Source organism: Lutra lutra, chromosome 17, assembly GCF_902655055.1.
Source record: "Lutra lutra chromosome 17, mLutLut1.2, whole genome shotgun sequence".
NCBI classification, from domain to species: Eukaryota; Metazoa; Chordata; class Mammalia; order Carnivora; family Mustelidae; genus Lutra; species Lutra lutra.
In genome coordinates, this window is record NC_062294.1 from 46119299 (window position 1) to 46134601 (window position 15303).

Sequence of the window (15303 nt, forward strand, 5' to 3'; positions counted from 1 at the left end):
TTTGGACCTGACAAGATTTTAGTTCTTTTATCACTGCAGTAAGGGATTCTCTAGTGTTTCCTATGCTTTTTTTCAAGAGAAAAATATTTTTATAGAAGTTAATGAGAAAGACACACCATGGGGCGCTCAGCTGGTTAAGCGTCTGCCTTCGGCTCAGGTCATGATCTCAGGGTCCTGGGATCGAGCCCCGCATCAGGCTCCCTGCTCAGCAAGGGGTCTGCTTTTCTCTCTCCCTCTGCCTCCTTCTTCCTGCAGCTCTCTTTGCTTGCACTCTGTCAAATTAATAAATAAAATCTTAAAAAAGAGAGTGACAGAGAGAAAGACACACCATATCCAGGAATTGGTCAGGATGAAAACCTGAATATTCAACAATTTTCAGAATCATTTAATATAACCCCTACCCCTTTTGTCCTGATCATTTATCCAGTAAGCAGCCTGGAGTAGATCACCCCTGTTCTAAGAACCGGTGGCATTTAGTCATCAAGCAGCCTTCCCGAGGTGCAGGTATCAGGGGAAAGACCACAGAAGTAGAGTCAGACTATGAGTCCTTGTTGCAGACTGCCACTAATTGGGAAAACAGAATACAATGCAACAGCTGTGCGACATCCCCCCAGAGTGATCCAGAGTCCAACGTGTTAGGAGAGCCCAAAGGGGGTCACAGTCCCTGTGATGAGCCCTCCCCCAGCTTGCAGCGCTCAGCAGCAGTCACAAGATAGAACTGCATTAGATGTTAGGATCTACATCAGAAATAGAGACCTGAGCAGTAGCTTGATGCAGTTTAGGGTCCCACAGAGGGCTGTTTTACACCTGCCAATGTCCCAGAGTGAAGCTTTGTTCACTAAGCACAGTTCGTGCTGAGAACGAAACATTCCTCCATGGACCATATCAGGTTTTGGCTTAGAGTCAGGTCTGGGCAATTCGGAGCTGCAAATGCCCCAAATCCAGAAAAGCCAGAGGCTTCTCTTCGGCAGCAGCAAAGCTCTGTGGGAGAACCGGAAGATCTGGTTCCAAGTCCAGAGGATGAGAAATGCTTTCCTAAGTCCTTTTTTCCTTATCAGTCTTAGAGCTTAGATGGCCCTGCTCGAAGGGAAGGTACATACTCCTTCAGGAGAGTGAGAAGCCAAGCCATGGACTGGGAAAAAAATATTTGTGAAAGACGTTTCTGATCAACAACTGCCATCCAAAATATATACAGAATTCTTCAGTCTCCATGAGAAAATGAACAATCTGATTCGAAAATGAACAAGAGAAGATAGACAAATGGCAGATAAGTATCTAAGATGCTTGACTTCGTATGTCATTGGGGAAATGCAAACTCAAGCAACAATGAGGTACTAATTCACACCTACTATTATTATTGGTGCAGAAAAGGTAGTTTGATTAAAGCATGGGGACAGGACCCATGAGCAAAAAGGGCTTCCAACTACACACCTATTAGAACAGCCCAAATCCAGGGGCACCTGGGTGGCTCAGTAGGTTGAGGCCTCTGCCTTTGGCTCAGGTCATGATCTCAGGGTCCTGGGATCGAGCCCCGCATCGGGCTCTCTGCTCAGTGGGGAGCCTGCTTCATCTTCTCTCTCTCTCTCTGCCTGCCTCTCTGCCTACTTGTGATCTCTGTCAAATAAATGAATAAAATCTTAAAAAAAAAAAAAAAAAAAGAACAGCCCAAATCCAGAACACTGACAACACCACATGCTGACAAGGGTGTGGAGGAACAGGAACTCCCATTCGTTGCTGGTGGGAATGCACATCGGGGTCCAGCCACGTTGGAAGGTAGTCTCTGACAAAATTAAACATGCTCTTACCCTATGATCCTGTCATCAAGCCTCTTGGCATTTACCCCAAAGAGTTGAAAACTTCTGTCCACACACAAAAACTTGCACACGGATGTTTATAGTAGCCTTACTCATAACTCCTTAAACTTGGAAGCAATCAAGGGGTCCTTCAGGAGGTGAATGGTTAAGTAAACTGTGGTCCATCCAGACAATGAAATATTATGGAGGGCTAAAAAGAAATGAGCTATCAGGCCAAGAAAAGACATGGGTGAACCAAAAGCACATTTTTTTTTAAAGATTTTACTTATTTGTTTGACAGAGTGAGAGATCACAAGTAGGCAGAGAGGCAGGCAGAGAGGGAAAGGGGGAAGCAGACTCCCTGCTGAGCAGAGAATCCGATGCAGGGCTCTATCCCAGGACCTGGAGATCATGACCTGAGCTGAAGGCAGAGGCCCAACCCACTGAGCCACCCAGGTACCCTCCAAAACTGCGTATTACTAAGTGAAAGAAAACAACCTAAAAAAGGCACAGTGCCTCTCTGGCCAAAAGGTTTTTGTTTTTGTTTTAAAGATTTTTTAAAAGATTTTTAAAAGATTTTTATTTATTTCTTTGAGAGAGAAAGAGAGTTATCACGAGTGGGGGGTAAGGGTAGAGGGAAAAGCAGACTCCCCAATGCACAGGACTCCATGGTAAGTCCCTGGTATCATGACCTAAGCCTAAGCCAGATGCTTAACTGATTGAGCCACCCAGGTGCCCCAAAAAGGTCTTTTAAGCTCTCAACATGTGGTAATATACAGAAAACAAACAAACACACACACACACACACACACATATACGTGTGTGTGTGTGTGTGTGTGTGTGTATTACATGTATACATATACATTGATCACTGGTTTTTTTAATCCTACTTCTTGATGAAATGGCCATCAAATACAAAGCCATTTTTCAAACTTCCCTTTTCTTTGAGATTTAATTGCTGGATAATGTTGTATTATGAATTTCTCCCTTTTTTTCCCCCCTGCCCCTTTCATTACAAGTTTACTCAGATCCCTAGAAGTAAATTCAGCACAGGGGCACCGGGCTGGCTCAGTCGGTATAGCACATGACTCTCGATCTCGGGGTGGTGAGTTCAAGTCCCATGTTGGATAGCCTACTTAAAAGGAAAAAAAAAAAGGTAAATTCGGCATCTACAGGGTTAACATGCTGGCTGCTCAGAGATCCCAGCTAGACTAGGTGGGGGTTCTGTGGCCTCCTTGCTGAAGAGATGTTTCCCCCCACTCCCATCTTTTGCACTCAGGTTTATCTAAAGCTTTGATCCCCTCCGGAAATGGATTTAACCAGCTGTCTTCTCCCTTGGAGGGGAGAGCAAGGCAAACCTTTAAACTTTTCAGTTTAACTAAAGCCCATCTTTGGGGGATGCGGCCCCTTTCTGGAGTAAGGTGGGAGGAGAAACTCCACTACAAACTCAGGTTTATTGTCTTTGACCCCTAACTTTTGAGGGAATGTTTGCGCCTTTCCCTCTCCTGCCTGGAGGAAAGTGGAAAACACCAAAGGCATCACCAGGCTTAAGGGTTTTCCTCACTATAGCCGGCACCTGCCCAAGTCAGCCAGGTCCCCAAGGGTTGGACCTATTGTTTTAATTCCCTAGCTAACTTTTCCCTCTTGCAAAAGACAGCACCTGGGCTGTTTCAGACCATGGGTAACGGAACTCCGTGGCCACCAGGCACCAGGGTCTCGTCATCCCTCACCGTTCTCCCTTTACCCTAAATCATGTTGTGGCCATATTTAAGTCAGGATCCTTCTAGAAGTCCCACCACTGCCACCTCTGTGTGGGTTTGTGTGTGTATAATCCTAGGAGTACCTCATGCTCAGATATTTGCTGGAAGGACTCATGAAACTCAGTACGTAGTTCTACTCGCCCCTGAGATTTTCTACAGGGGTGCGGTTGTACGCACAACTGGGTCATAAGGGACAAAGATACAGACACTGGAGGGTTCTGTGCAGGTTCCTTGGTTCCTCCCCCGCCCTCGGAGGGGTCCTGCCAAGTGCACTCTTGACCCAGCAACAAAAGTGGAGCCACAGGTGTGTGATGCCCAGGGAAGCTCATCAGAGACTCAGGCAGTTAGTCCTAGAGACACCTTCTTTCTGCCTGGCTAGTACCCAAACTCCAGACCCCCAGAAGACAGCAAGTGTTCAGCACAAACCATACTGTTCACACAAATAGTCTAAGAGCCACATATCAGTTAGGAAATGGTGGGAACACTTCCAAAATTCGAGTTCCCAGATGCCATCTAAGGGCCAACCTTGCAAATAGGCTTTTTTTTTTTTTTTTTAAAGATTTTATTTATTTATTTGACAGACAGAGAAAGACAGTGAGAGAGGGAACACAAGGCAGGGGAGTAGGAGAGGGAGAAGCAGACTTCCCACTGAGCAGGGAGCCCGACATGGGGCTCGATCCCAGGACCCTGGGATCATGACCCAAGGTAAAGGCAGACACTTAATGACTGAGCCACCCCTAAACAGGCCTTTTTTGTAGATTTTTAAAATTTACTTGTTAGAGGGAAAGAGAGAGCACAGGCAGGGGGAGTGGCAGGCAGAGGGAGAGGGAGAAGCAGATTCCATGCTGAACAGGGAGCATGACACGGGGCTCAATCCCAGACCCTGGGATCATGACCTAAGCCGATGGCAGACGCTTAACCAGCTGAACCACTCAGGTGCCCCAACAAACAGGCCTTTCTTTCTCTCTCTCCTTCTTCCCTCCCTCCTTCCCTTCCTTGTTTCCTCCCTCCCTCATTCCCTTCCCTTTCCTTTCTCCCTTCCTTCCTTCCTCCCTTCCTTTTTTCTTTTCCTTTCTTTCTGAGAGAGAGGTGGGAAGGGGTGGGGGGAGAGAGAGACTCTTCAGCAGGCTCCACACATAGCGTGGTGCTCAATCTCATGACCCTGAGGTCATGACCTGAGCCGAAATCAAGAGTCAGATGCTTAGTCGACTGAGCCAACCCAGGGCCTTTTCAAGAGGCCTTTGTAAGCAGGGCCACCTAGCTTAGCCCTTTGGGGGCAGTTACTGAATTGACGTGACCATCGTGATTTGGATGGTTATATTGTAGTTATGCAGGAAAATGTCCTCAGATGTAGAAAATACCCATGAAAGAATTTTGCAGTGATGCTGGAAACGTACTACATGTTTCAGGGGGGGAAGAGCTTTGTGCCATACCCACACAGTCTCTGCTACGTTTGAGACTGTTTCAAAAGAAAAACATATTAAAAAAAACAGTATGGGAGAGGGGAGAATCAATGGGGATATGGGCTTAGGATGGGCCATAAGTTGATAAGACTGGTGCTGGAGAATAGAAACATGGTTAGAACACTCGTCTCTCTGCTTCTCTATGTATTTCGAATTCTCCATAACCAAATAAAACAAGCGAAAACCTGTCACCAAAGATGCCTTTGAAATGTGGTTCTTTCTGGAAGAGGAGGGAAATTGCATTGGAGGATACTATGTATTTGTCTTCTATCTCTTCTATACACCAATACACAGCAGAAAATGAGATAAGCAAAATAAATACAAAATCACCACAACCAGAGATCATTGCACTAACCCTGTAACACTGTAGCTAATATTCTTTTTTTTTTTTTTTAATTATTTTACGTAAGCTCCACGCCCAACCTGGGGCTTGAACTCATGACCCATCAAGAGTCACATGCTCTATGGACTGAGCCAGCCAGGTGCCCCTACAGGTAATATTCTTTTTCTTCTGAATATAAATACATACATATCTATATACACACGCATATCCAGAAGGTCACCCAGGATATAAGTAATCGTATATACACATTTGTGTATAAAGTGGTATCATTAACTTTGGCGTGCGTGCGCGCGCGCGCGCGCACACACACACACACACACACACACACTATAACATATGCCAAAATTGAGGGGTGCCTGGGTGGCTCAGTGGGTTGAAGCCTCTGCCTTCAGCTCAGGTCGATCCCGGGGTCCTGGGATCGAGCCCTGCATCGGGCTCTCTGCTCTGTGGGGAGTCTGCTTCCTCTTCTCTCTCTGCCTGCCTCTCTGTCTACTTGTGATCTCTGTCTAATAAATTAATTTAAAAAACCTTTAAAAACTATGCCAGAATTTAATTACATGGCTGCATTTTTTTTAAAGGCAGTGGTCTGCACCTTTCCCTTCCTAGATGTTTCTCATATTCCTCATATCCAAATTCCCCCAGTTGACCCAAAAATGCCATCTAGAGCTGAACTGTCCAAACCAGTACCCACGAGAGCCCCGCATACTCCATCTGGTCATGACTCTTCTGTTTCAACCTGTCACAACTCCTTTTTTAAGAACCTGGGCAAAACATGCCACCTCTGGGTGTGTCTGGCTGCTTTACTGCCTGTGTTTCCCTTCTACTGCAAGAAAGAGGCCAAAGGCCTGACCCCTCCAATGAGCAGTTCATCCTGGAATACAGCAAAGGCAATGGTACATTTCAGGGGCATTCGGCTGGTTCCATCGGTAGAGCGTGCGACTCTTGGTCTCAGGGTTGTGAGTTCAAGCCCCACACAGGGAGTAAAGATTACTTTAAAAATCTTTAAAAAAAGAAAAGAAAAGATGACCTAGAACATCTCACTGACCCACCAGCTGTGAGTTAGCCATGACCCTGGACTGGCGTGAGGACAGCCTGATCCTGGCTCCCACCTAGAAAGCCACAAATGATGGGGCACCTGGGTGGCTCACTCAGTTAAGCACCTGCCTTCAGCTCAGGTCATGATCCCAGGGTCCTGGGATCGAGCCCCATGTCAGGCTTCCTGCTAGGTAAGGAGCCTGTTTCTCTCTCTGCCGTTCATGCTGTGTCTCTTATTTCTCTAATAAACAATAAAATCTTAAAAAAAAAAAAAAGTCACTAATGTGGTGTACACACACCCACTGTCTGATAATCTTTGTCTGAACCGATGGTTTCCTTAGGGCTTGGGAAAAGATACTGTTCGCACTCTTCATTCTTTCTACTAAAACCCCTTCTATTGGGAGTTTCTTCTGTAGTTTCCCCTCCTCCACTGGGACAATTTGTTGCTTTCAAACCAAGTAGTAAACAAGACAATAAGGTTATATTTCCTATTTCAAAGATCTGAGGCACTTTTGGCAAAATAATAAATTTATTACATATGATCGGCAGATAGTTGTTGTGGCTATATTATTCTCTTGATGTTTGTGGAAAATTTCAAAATAAAATATAATATTATACAACATACAATCACAGGGGTCCTTGAGGATCTCCACACATTTTTTAAGCTGGCTGACTTTCAGTTGCGAGACCTGGTCCCAGCCTTGAAGCTGAGGGAGGTTAAGTTTGCCACCCAAGGTGGCTGGAATTTTCCCAGCCATAAGGAGGAGAGTCTACTTGAGCTCAGTGGCCTTCTCTAAAGGGTCAGATAAAGCCCCCTGACAGCAGAAAGGGGACGAGACAGGGCAGAGGGGACTGGGGCTGAATCAGAGCGCCTCCGGGGAGAGGACTGCCCTATAACAGCAGCAGGAAGCTCTGAAGAAAGAACTTCCTTCTAGTAGTTTCTAGAACCTCAAGAGGGGTCCTGGCAGAACCCTCCGGGAGTACCCAAGATGCCAGGGAGGTACACGTCCTTGGTTAACGAGAAGTCCTGGCCAATGGTCCCCAGTTCTGGAAGGCACCACTCAGGTTGTTGTGCAAGGACTGCCCTCCACTAACACAGCTGGGCTCGGACGACCACACTGGAGTTGGTCACACGGGCTCCATAGTGACCAGCCCAGAACTGTGTGTCCTGGCCCCAGTGTTCGAAAGACACAAAGCGGACACCCATCTTGATGTTGGAGAACACGTGGGTGACCTGTAGGTAGAAAAGAGATCAGGCGTGTTGTGCCACAGCCGCCTTCTTGAAATCTGAGCCTGGGGCCTTTTGGCTCAGTGGAATCGCATGGTTCCTCATCCTAATACCCGGTCCCCTGGAGTCTGGGTGGGCCGGTTTTGTTCGTAACTGCCAAGTGACTTGAAAACTAAGTCAGAAAAGGCAATGCAGCTTCTGTTGGTTTCTCTGGAACCTTCCTGGCGGAATCCTGAGCCATTAGTAAGTGGAGTCTGGCTGCCCTGAGGTGGCCATGCCGTGAGGAAATCCAGGCCAGCCCTCACAGAGAGACCCCACATGGAAGCTCTGGGACTAAATGAAGCCACCAGCTGCTGGATGTACACGTACACACACACACACATACACACCCCACCAGGCCTTCGGCTCCAGCCATTGTCCAGAAGCAACTACCCGAGAGCCGGGAACCAGAAGCATCCCCAGCGGCGTCCTCCTTACAGAAACCCCAAGAAGTAACAGATAACCTCCCTAGGCCGATCACTTCCCCTCCTGGTCCCTGCCAGAGACTCACCTGAAGTTGGAGACTCACCTGAAAGCAGACATTGTTGTTCCACTGTTGGATGGGAACGGGCATAGCGGAGAATTTATCCAGCACAGTCTGGTTGGCATCTAGAAGTTGGACAAGGAGTCGGTACATACAGCCACTGTCGTGTCGGGCTCCCCACCTGTGGAGGAGGGAGGCCTTGAAGGCTGGATGTGCCCACCTCATCTCTTTGGGTGTCTGCCTACCTCTCCCCCAGAATGGCCTCCCCATGTATGCAATTCCAAAACGAAGTCCTCCGCTTAGCACGACTCGTGTCACCTGGGAGCTCGGCCCCACTGTGGACCCAGTGACTCAAAATCTGCATTAAACGAGGTCCCCAGCTGGTCCACAAGCACACGCGTTCTCGAAGCAGTGACCCAGAGCAGCGCCCTTCAAGGCACCTCCTTCTGTTACCATTAAGGTGACAATGGAAATTGCTCATTGTTCAAACAGTGGCAAAGATGTGATTTCCAGTGGGTACGCTGACATTTTAAAATACAACTTTCGGGGCGCCTGGGTGGGTCAGTGGGTTGGGCTGCTGCCTTCGGCTCAGGTCATGATCTCAGAGTCCTGGGATCGAGCCCCATGTCGGGCTCTCTGCTCAGCGGGGAGCCTGCTTCCTCCTCTCTCTCTGCCTGCCTCTCTGCCTGCTTGTGATCTCTCTGTCAAATAAATAAATAAAATCTTTAAAAAATAAATAAATAAAATAAAATACAACTTTCAGGGGTGCCTGGGTGACTCAGTGGGTTAAGCCTCTGCCTTTGGCTCAGGTCATGAACCCAGGGTCCTGGGATCAAGTCCTGCATCAGGCTCTCTGCTTAGAAGGGAGCCTGCTTTCCCCTCTCTCTCTGCCTGCCTCTCTACCTACTTGTGATATCTCTCTGTGTGTGTCAAATAAATAAAATCTTAAAAAAAATAAAATAGGGCGCCTGGGTGGCTCAGTGGGTTAAGCCGCTGCCTTCGGCTCAGGTCATGATCTCAGGGTCCTCGGATCGAGTCCCATATCGGGCTCTCTGCTCAGCAGGGAGCCTGCTTCCCTCTCTCTCTCTCTCTGCCTGCCTCTCTGTCTACTTGTGATCTCTCTCTCTGTCAAATAAATAAATAAAATCTTAAAATAAAATAAAATAAAATAAAATAAAACTTTCATAGCAGTCATTGAAAAGGACCACGGGAGGGGCACCTGGCCAGCTTAGTTTGTGGAACAGGTGACTCAATCTCAGGATTGTGAGTTTGAGCCCCGTGTGGGGTGGAGAGATTATTTAAAAATAAAATCTCTAAAAAATTAAAAAAAAAAAAAAAGGATCATTGGACTCTAAATATATTTAGTCATGATGGGATACTCAGCAACATAAAAACAATAGCAACATAACAACTTCCAATGTCCATAGATGGTAAATGGATAAATTACAGTAGATTCACGTAATAGAATAGTGTACAGCAAAGAAAGCAAACTTATTGTAGTTATGCACAATTAGGAATCAGTTTACAAACATGCAGTTGAAAGAAGCCAGAAACAAACAAACATATACTGTGGGACCCTCTCTCTCAAGTACAAAAACGGATGGAACTTATCTATGGTAACAGAATTCAGGACAGTGGACCCCTGGGTGGGTAGTGATGGGAAAGCAGCTGGTAACACGATGCGCTCACTCTGCAATAATTCAGAGCTGCGTACCTAAAATACGTACACTTTAAATAAATAATTAAATATGTAAACTTAAAAAATGTGTAATTCTGATGTATAAAACTTTAACTTTTAAACTTTTAAGGAGTTAAAAGTTTAACTCAAGGATAATGTATTATAAAAATACACAAATTCAGGGGCACCTGGGTGGCTCAGTGGGTTAAAGCCTCTACCTTCGGCTCAGGTCATGATCCCAGGGTTCTGGGATTGAGCCCTGCATTGGGCTCTCTGCTCAGCAGGGAGCCTGCTTCCTCCTCTCGCCTGCCTCTCTACTTGTGATCTCTGTCTGTCAAATAAATAAATAAAATCTTTAAAAAAAAACGAAAAACAAAAAAAATACACAAATTCAGTTTCTTCCTTCAGAGACGTCACATCATTCTACTTCTTAGAATTAGATGCCTGCTCTACCTCTCCCACACAATTCTGTCCTCATGGAATAGCAACACTTTCTTAATTTCTTCTGACTACTCAAGACTGCCCCTCCATACTGCGCTCTGCCAACCACATACCAAAATATTCCTATATGAATAGAAATTAAATTTTTTTCCTGTGATCATAAAGATCTAAGTGTTAACATTTTCTCATTGGGATTGAGTTATTACTCAGTAATGGCTCCCAGACTTGGCTGCAGGTTAGAATCATCTGGAATGTTGAAAAGATATTGTATAGCAAAGAATTTATGGTGCCTGGGTGGCTCAGTTGGTTAAGCGACTGCCTTCGGCTCAGGTCATGTTCCTGGAGTCCCAGGATCGAGTCCCACATCAGGCTCCCTGCTAGGCAGGGAGTCTGCTTCTCCCACTGACCTCTCTCCTCATGCTCTCTCTCTCTCTCTCTCTCTCACTCACTCTCTCAAATGAATAAATAAAAACTTTAAAAAAAAAAAAGATTGAGATATTCTCTATCTTAAAAAAAAAAAAAAGAATTTAGCCTTGTCCAGAGGTTATGGAAGGTTCTCTTTGGACCCTGGGAATGTTATGGCTGCTGAAGTTTCTCTGTTCTCCTGAGGAGCTTGCATCATGCTGGATAGCCTACCAACGGGATTCCAGTGGGGGCTGGTCATATCCACCCAGATAGTCTCACCATGGGGGCTGGCCACTCCAGAAAGCCCCACAATGTGGCTTAGGCTATGTCAGGTGGTATCAACTGACCAGGAGTCTGAGATTAATCAGGTGATGAAGCCCCAGCAGAAATTCTGGGCAATGAAGCTCAGGTGCACTTCCCAGGTCAGCGATATTCCGTGTATATTGTCAGACGGTTGCTGGGGCAGGATTGCACCTTGACCCCAAGGCAAGTGAACCACAGAAGTTCTGTGCTTCCATGCTGCCCTAGCTCTTCTTCCCTGGGCTCATTTTTGATCTGTTACGTTTTCCTTGTAATAAACCGTATTCATGGGGCACCTGGGTGGCTCAGTGGATTGAAGCCTCTGCCTTTAACTTAGGTCATGATCTCAGGGTCCTGGGATCGAGCCCCACATTGGGCTCTCTGCTCGGTGGGGAGCCTGCTTCCCTTCCTCTCTCTCTGCCTGCCCCTCTGCCTACTTGTGATCTCTGTCAAATAAGTAAATAAAATCTTTTTAAAAATCCCATATTATAAAACAAAACAAAACAAAACCGTATTCATGTGACAGTCCAGTAAGTTCTAGGAGTCTTTCCAGTGAATTACAGAACGTGAGGGTGGTTTTTCTGAATTCCCCAAACTTGCAGCTGGTGTCAAAGGGAGGATGGTCTTGGGGACTGTGCCTTCTCACTTTGCAGTCAGCTCTAAACTTCTCAGATACTGAGACCCGGCTCTCTCCCGCAGGTGCTCTGATTTAACTGGGATGGGGCGTGACCTGGGCATTGGGAGTTTTATTTAATTTTTTTTTTAAGATTTTTTATTTATTTGACAGAGAGAGAGAGATCACAAGGAGGCAGAGAGGCAGGCAGAGAGAGAGGAGGAAGCAGGCTCCCCGCTGAGCAGAGAGCCCGACATGGGGCTCGATCCCAGGACCCTGGGATCATGACCTGAGCCGAAGGCAGAGGCTTTAACCCACTGAGCCACCCAGGTGCCCCGCATTGGGAGTTTTAAATGATCCTGTATAAAGTGCAGCCACATCTGGGAACCACTGATTGTTACGATCAAAGGGCACACCGCTGGCCAAAACAGCACAAATATGTTACAGTAGTTTGATAACTGACGATTAAATTAAAAACAATTTTATTATAAAACACATGGTCTAATGAGACGGATTTGCAGAGGGTGGGTAAGTTAGGGTGTCTTTAGTTAAAAGTGAATCTGGGGACACCTGGGTGGTTCAGTTGGGTAAGCATCCAACTCCTGATTTCGGCCAGGACATGATCCCAGGGTTGTGGGATTAAGTCCTACATCCCGCTCTGTGCTCAGCTGGGAGTCTCCTTGGGATTCTCTCTCCCCGCCTATCTGTCTCTCCTCCCTGCCCCCAGCCTCTCTCGAAGAAATAAATAAATCTTTTTTTTTTTTAAGATTTTATTTTTTTTTTAACTTATTTTTTTTAATTTGACAGAGAGATCACAAGCAGGCAGAGAGGCAGGCAGAGAGAGAGGGAAGCAGGCTCTCCGCCGAGCAGAGAGCCCGATGCGGGACTCGATCCCAGGACCCTGAGATCATGACCTGAGCCGAAGGCAGCGGCTTAACCCACTGAGCCACCCAGGCGCCCCAAGAAATAAATAAATCTTAAAAAAAAAAAAAAAAAAAAAAAGCGAACTTGGGGGCATCTGCCTGGCTCAGTCAGTAGAACATGCGACTCTTAATCTCAGGGTCATGAGTTCAGGCCCCACGTCGGGCACGGACCCTACTAAAAAACAAAACAAAAGGGCGCCTGGGTGGCTCAGAGGGTTAAAGCCTCTGCCTTTGGCTCAGGTCATGATCCCAGGGTCCTGGGATGGAGTCCCGCATCGGGATCTCTGCTCAGCAGGGAGCCTGCTTCCTCCTCTCTCTGCCTGCCTCTCTGCCTACTTGTGATCTCAATCTGTCAAATAAATAAATAAAATCTTTAAAAAAACCAAAAAACAAAAAACGAAAGTGTAAGTGAATTTGGTAAGGCTGCAATTTCAAGCAGTTAACTTTACCTAACTCTCCAGTAGTCTTTACGTTGGGGGGGTGGGGGACACACACCATAGTGAGGGGCTTGTCTTTTCTCTAAGACTGGGGACTCTGAGACAGGGACTGGACAAGGACAAATCATATACATCTCACCAGAGATGTGATGTGTAGCTGGTGATTTTAGAACCAGGGAACACAGCTGCAGAAGATATGACATTGCCTCCCTTGAAATGATCTGGGTCGTGTATCCCATGGAAAGTCTTCACGTACATATAACCCTCGTTTCAAGACCATCACTACAGAGGATATGCTCCGCAGAGGAGTCTGAGCCTAATTTCAGGTCTCACCAATTCCTTGCTGTGCCATCAGAGCTAATCTCCTCCCCTTTCTGAACCTCTCCACTGCTGGAAATCTGACACCTTGAAATATACATTCTCAGAGGACTGAGGCTCAAAAAACAAGACAAAAAAACCAAAAACCTGGGGCGCCTGGGTGGCTCAGTGGGTTAAGCCGCTGCCTTCGGCTCAGGTCATGATCCCAGGTCCTGGGTTCGAGCCCCGCATCGGGCTTTCTGCTCAGCGGGGAGCCTGCTTCCTCCTCTCTCTCTGCCTGCCTCTCTGCTTACTTGTGATTTCTCTCTGTCAAATAAATAAATAAAATCTTTAAAAAAAAAAAAAAACCAAAAACCTGAAAAAACCCAACTAAAAGAGTTCTCCCTTATGAAGCGCTGGCTATGTGCTTGACATGTAAACCTATCTTATAAAGATAGGGAAACTGAGGCACACTGAGACTTGCCCAAAGCCACAAAGCTGTAGAGCCAGGGACTTGGCAAGTCTGGCTCCAGAATGTCAATTTAGCTAACGACCCTACTCTGCGTCCTCCTAAAGCAAGGAGCATGTCATTGGCGGACAAGACTGAGCTGGGCCGAGTCCTCTGTAACGGGATCCAATCGGGCATCTTGCAATCCAGCTCCATTTAGGGGTGAAAAGAGGGGTGCAGTGGCTAAGTCATTCACATCCCTGAGCTTCCTCTCTGTATCTGTAAGGGGTTGTTAGTGGCGGTCCCGGTGAAGTCACCCATGCAACGGTCACAGCGCCTGTGGTCAGTGCTGAGCAAAGGGCTGTTTCTGTCACCATACTCACCAATCAGAGACACAAATCTCAATCTTGCCACTATCCAGCAGCTCTGGCCACAGACCCTCCTCCTCCAGGTCCAACACCTGCTTTTTGCGACACCAGCTAGGAAAGAGGGAGTCGGGTCAGTGAGAGCAGGCAGGTCCTCCTCACAACGGGCCTGGCCCTTGCGGGGAAGGGGCATTCACCTGAAGGAAGACACGAAGCAGGTCTGCGAGGGGGCCCCGGGCACCGTAGACCTGTTGACCTCCACCACCCAGCCGTCCCCACCGTGCTGCACCATCCATTTCCGGAGGCCTTCTGTTAAATACAAGAGGCTTGCGCCCGAGTTCCTCGCCCGCCCACCCGCCGGCGGCCGCCTCCCACCTACCCCGACGAAGCCCCGCCCCCCGGCCCCGCCCCTCCCTGGCCGGCCAGACCTCCAGACCCCCAGCCCGGCGCTTCCCCACCCTGGCCGCAGGGGTTGCGGATGAGGTTGCGTCCGATCGGGCGGCGCTCGCAGAAGCGGCCCAGGAGGCAGGGCCTGCCGTCGCGGGCAGGGGGCAGGCAGCTGCGGGCGAGCGGCAGCAGGGCGCCGTGGTCCCGGGCCAGGATGAGCAGCCACAGGGCCTGGCCGTCCACCAGGGCGCGCCAGCCCCGGCACACTCGGCGGCAGCACCCCAGCAGCGTGCGCGGAGGCACGTGGCTCAGCACCACCAGGAGCAGCTCCGGTGGCAGTTGGCTCAGGTCCAGCGCCTCCTCGGGTTCGGGCTCCGGCGCGGGAACCCGGGCGGGCCGGCCCCGGGAGGCCGAGACGCCCATGGTCCCCCGCCCAGCCCGCGCTAGGCCGGGCGGTGACTGCGGGAGAGTAAGGTCAAGGAGGCAAGGGCCCGCAGCCTCCGCGGCGCGCGCGCAGCTGCCGCCGGCCCCGCCCCGGCCCCGCCCCGGCTCTGGCCCCCGGGCTCAAATCCCCAGCCTCCCAACCGGTCCTTCCCAGCAGCGGATCCAGCCAGCTGGGTGCACCCGGTGCTGCGCGCTCCCGCCGGAGCGGCCCAGCCCCGCAGTCCTACCTTGGATCAGAGCCAGGGCTCCTCGCCCGCATACCCTCTCCTGTCCCCCGGCGTCCCCCTCCCCTCCTCCATCCTTTTACTCGCCAGCCCCTCCCTTTTTAACAGCCCGCATTCCCACCCCCCCACCCCATCTTCTGGTCCGCGGGTGTCCGCGCTCTCATCACTCTGGTCGCCCAGCGGCCCCCCCCCCCGC

At 48.7% G+C, this 15303-nt stretch overlaps 1 protein-coding gene across 4 annotated transcripts in view; it reads right to left on the reverse strand.

Annotated features, from left to right (window-relative positions):
• FBXO27 (F-box protein 27) overlaps window positions 1–14971 on the reverse strand; it is a 35303-nt gene extending 20332 nt beyond the window's left edge. The window contains exons 1-5 of one of the 4 annotated variants that reach the window (XM_047709710.1): window positions 14511–14970; window positions 14250–14361; window positions 14071–14166; window positions 8191–8326; window positions 2355–2925 (exon numbers count right to left, since the gene is read on the reverse strand). In XM_047709710.1, the coding sequence (XP_047565666.1) occupies window positions 2905–2925; window positions 8191–8326; window positions 14071–14166; window positions 14250–14361; window positions 14511–14862 (717 nt within the window). In that variant the 5' untranslated portion in view covers window positions 14863–14970 and the 3' untranslated portion in view covers window positions 2355–2904. Of the gene's footprint in view, window positions 1–2354; window positions 2929–6904; window positions 7629–8190; window positions 8327–14070; window positions 14167–14249; window positions 14362–14510 lie in introns of those variants that run through there. The other 3 variants (XM_047709711.1, XM_047709708.1, XM_047709709.1) reach the window with 3 other exon arrangements.
• Between the last annotated feature and the right edge of the window lie 332 nt (window positions 14972–15303).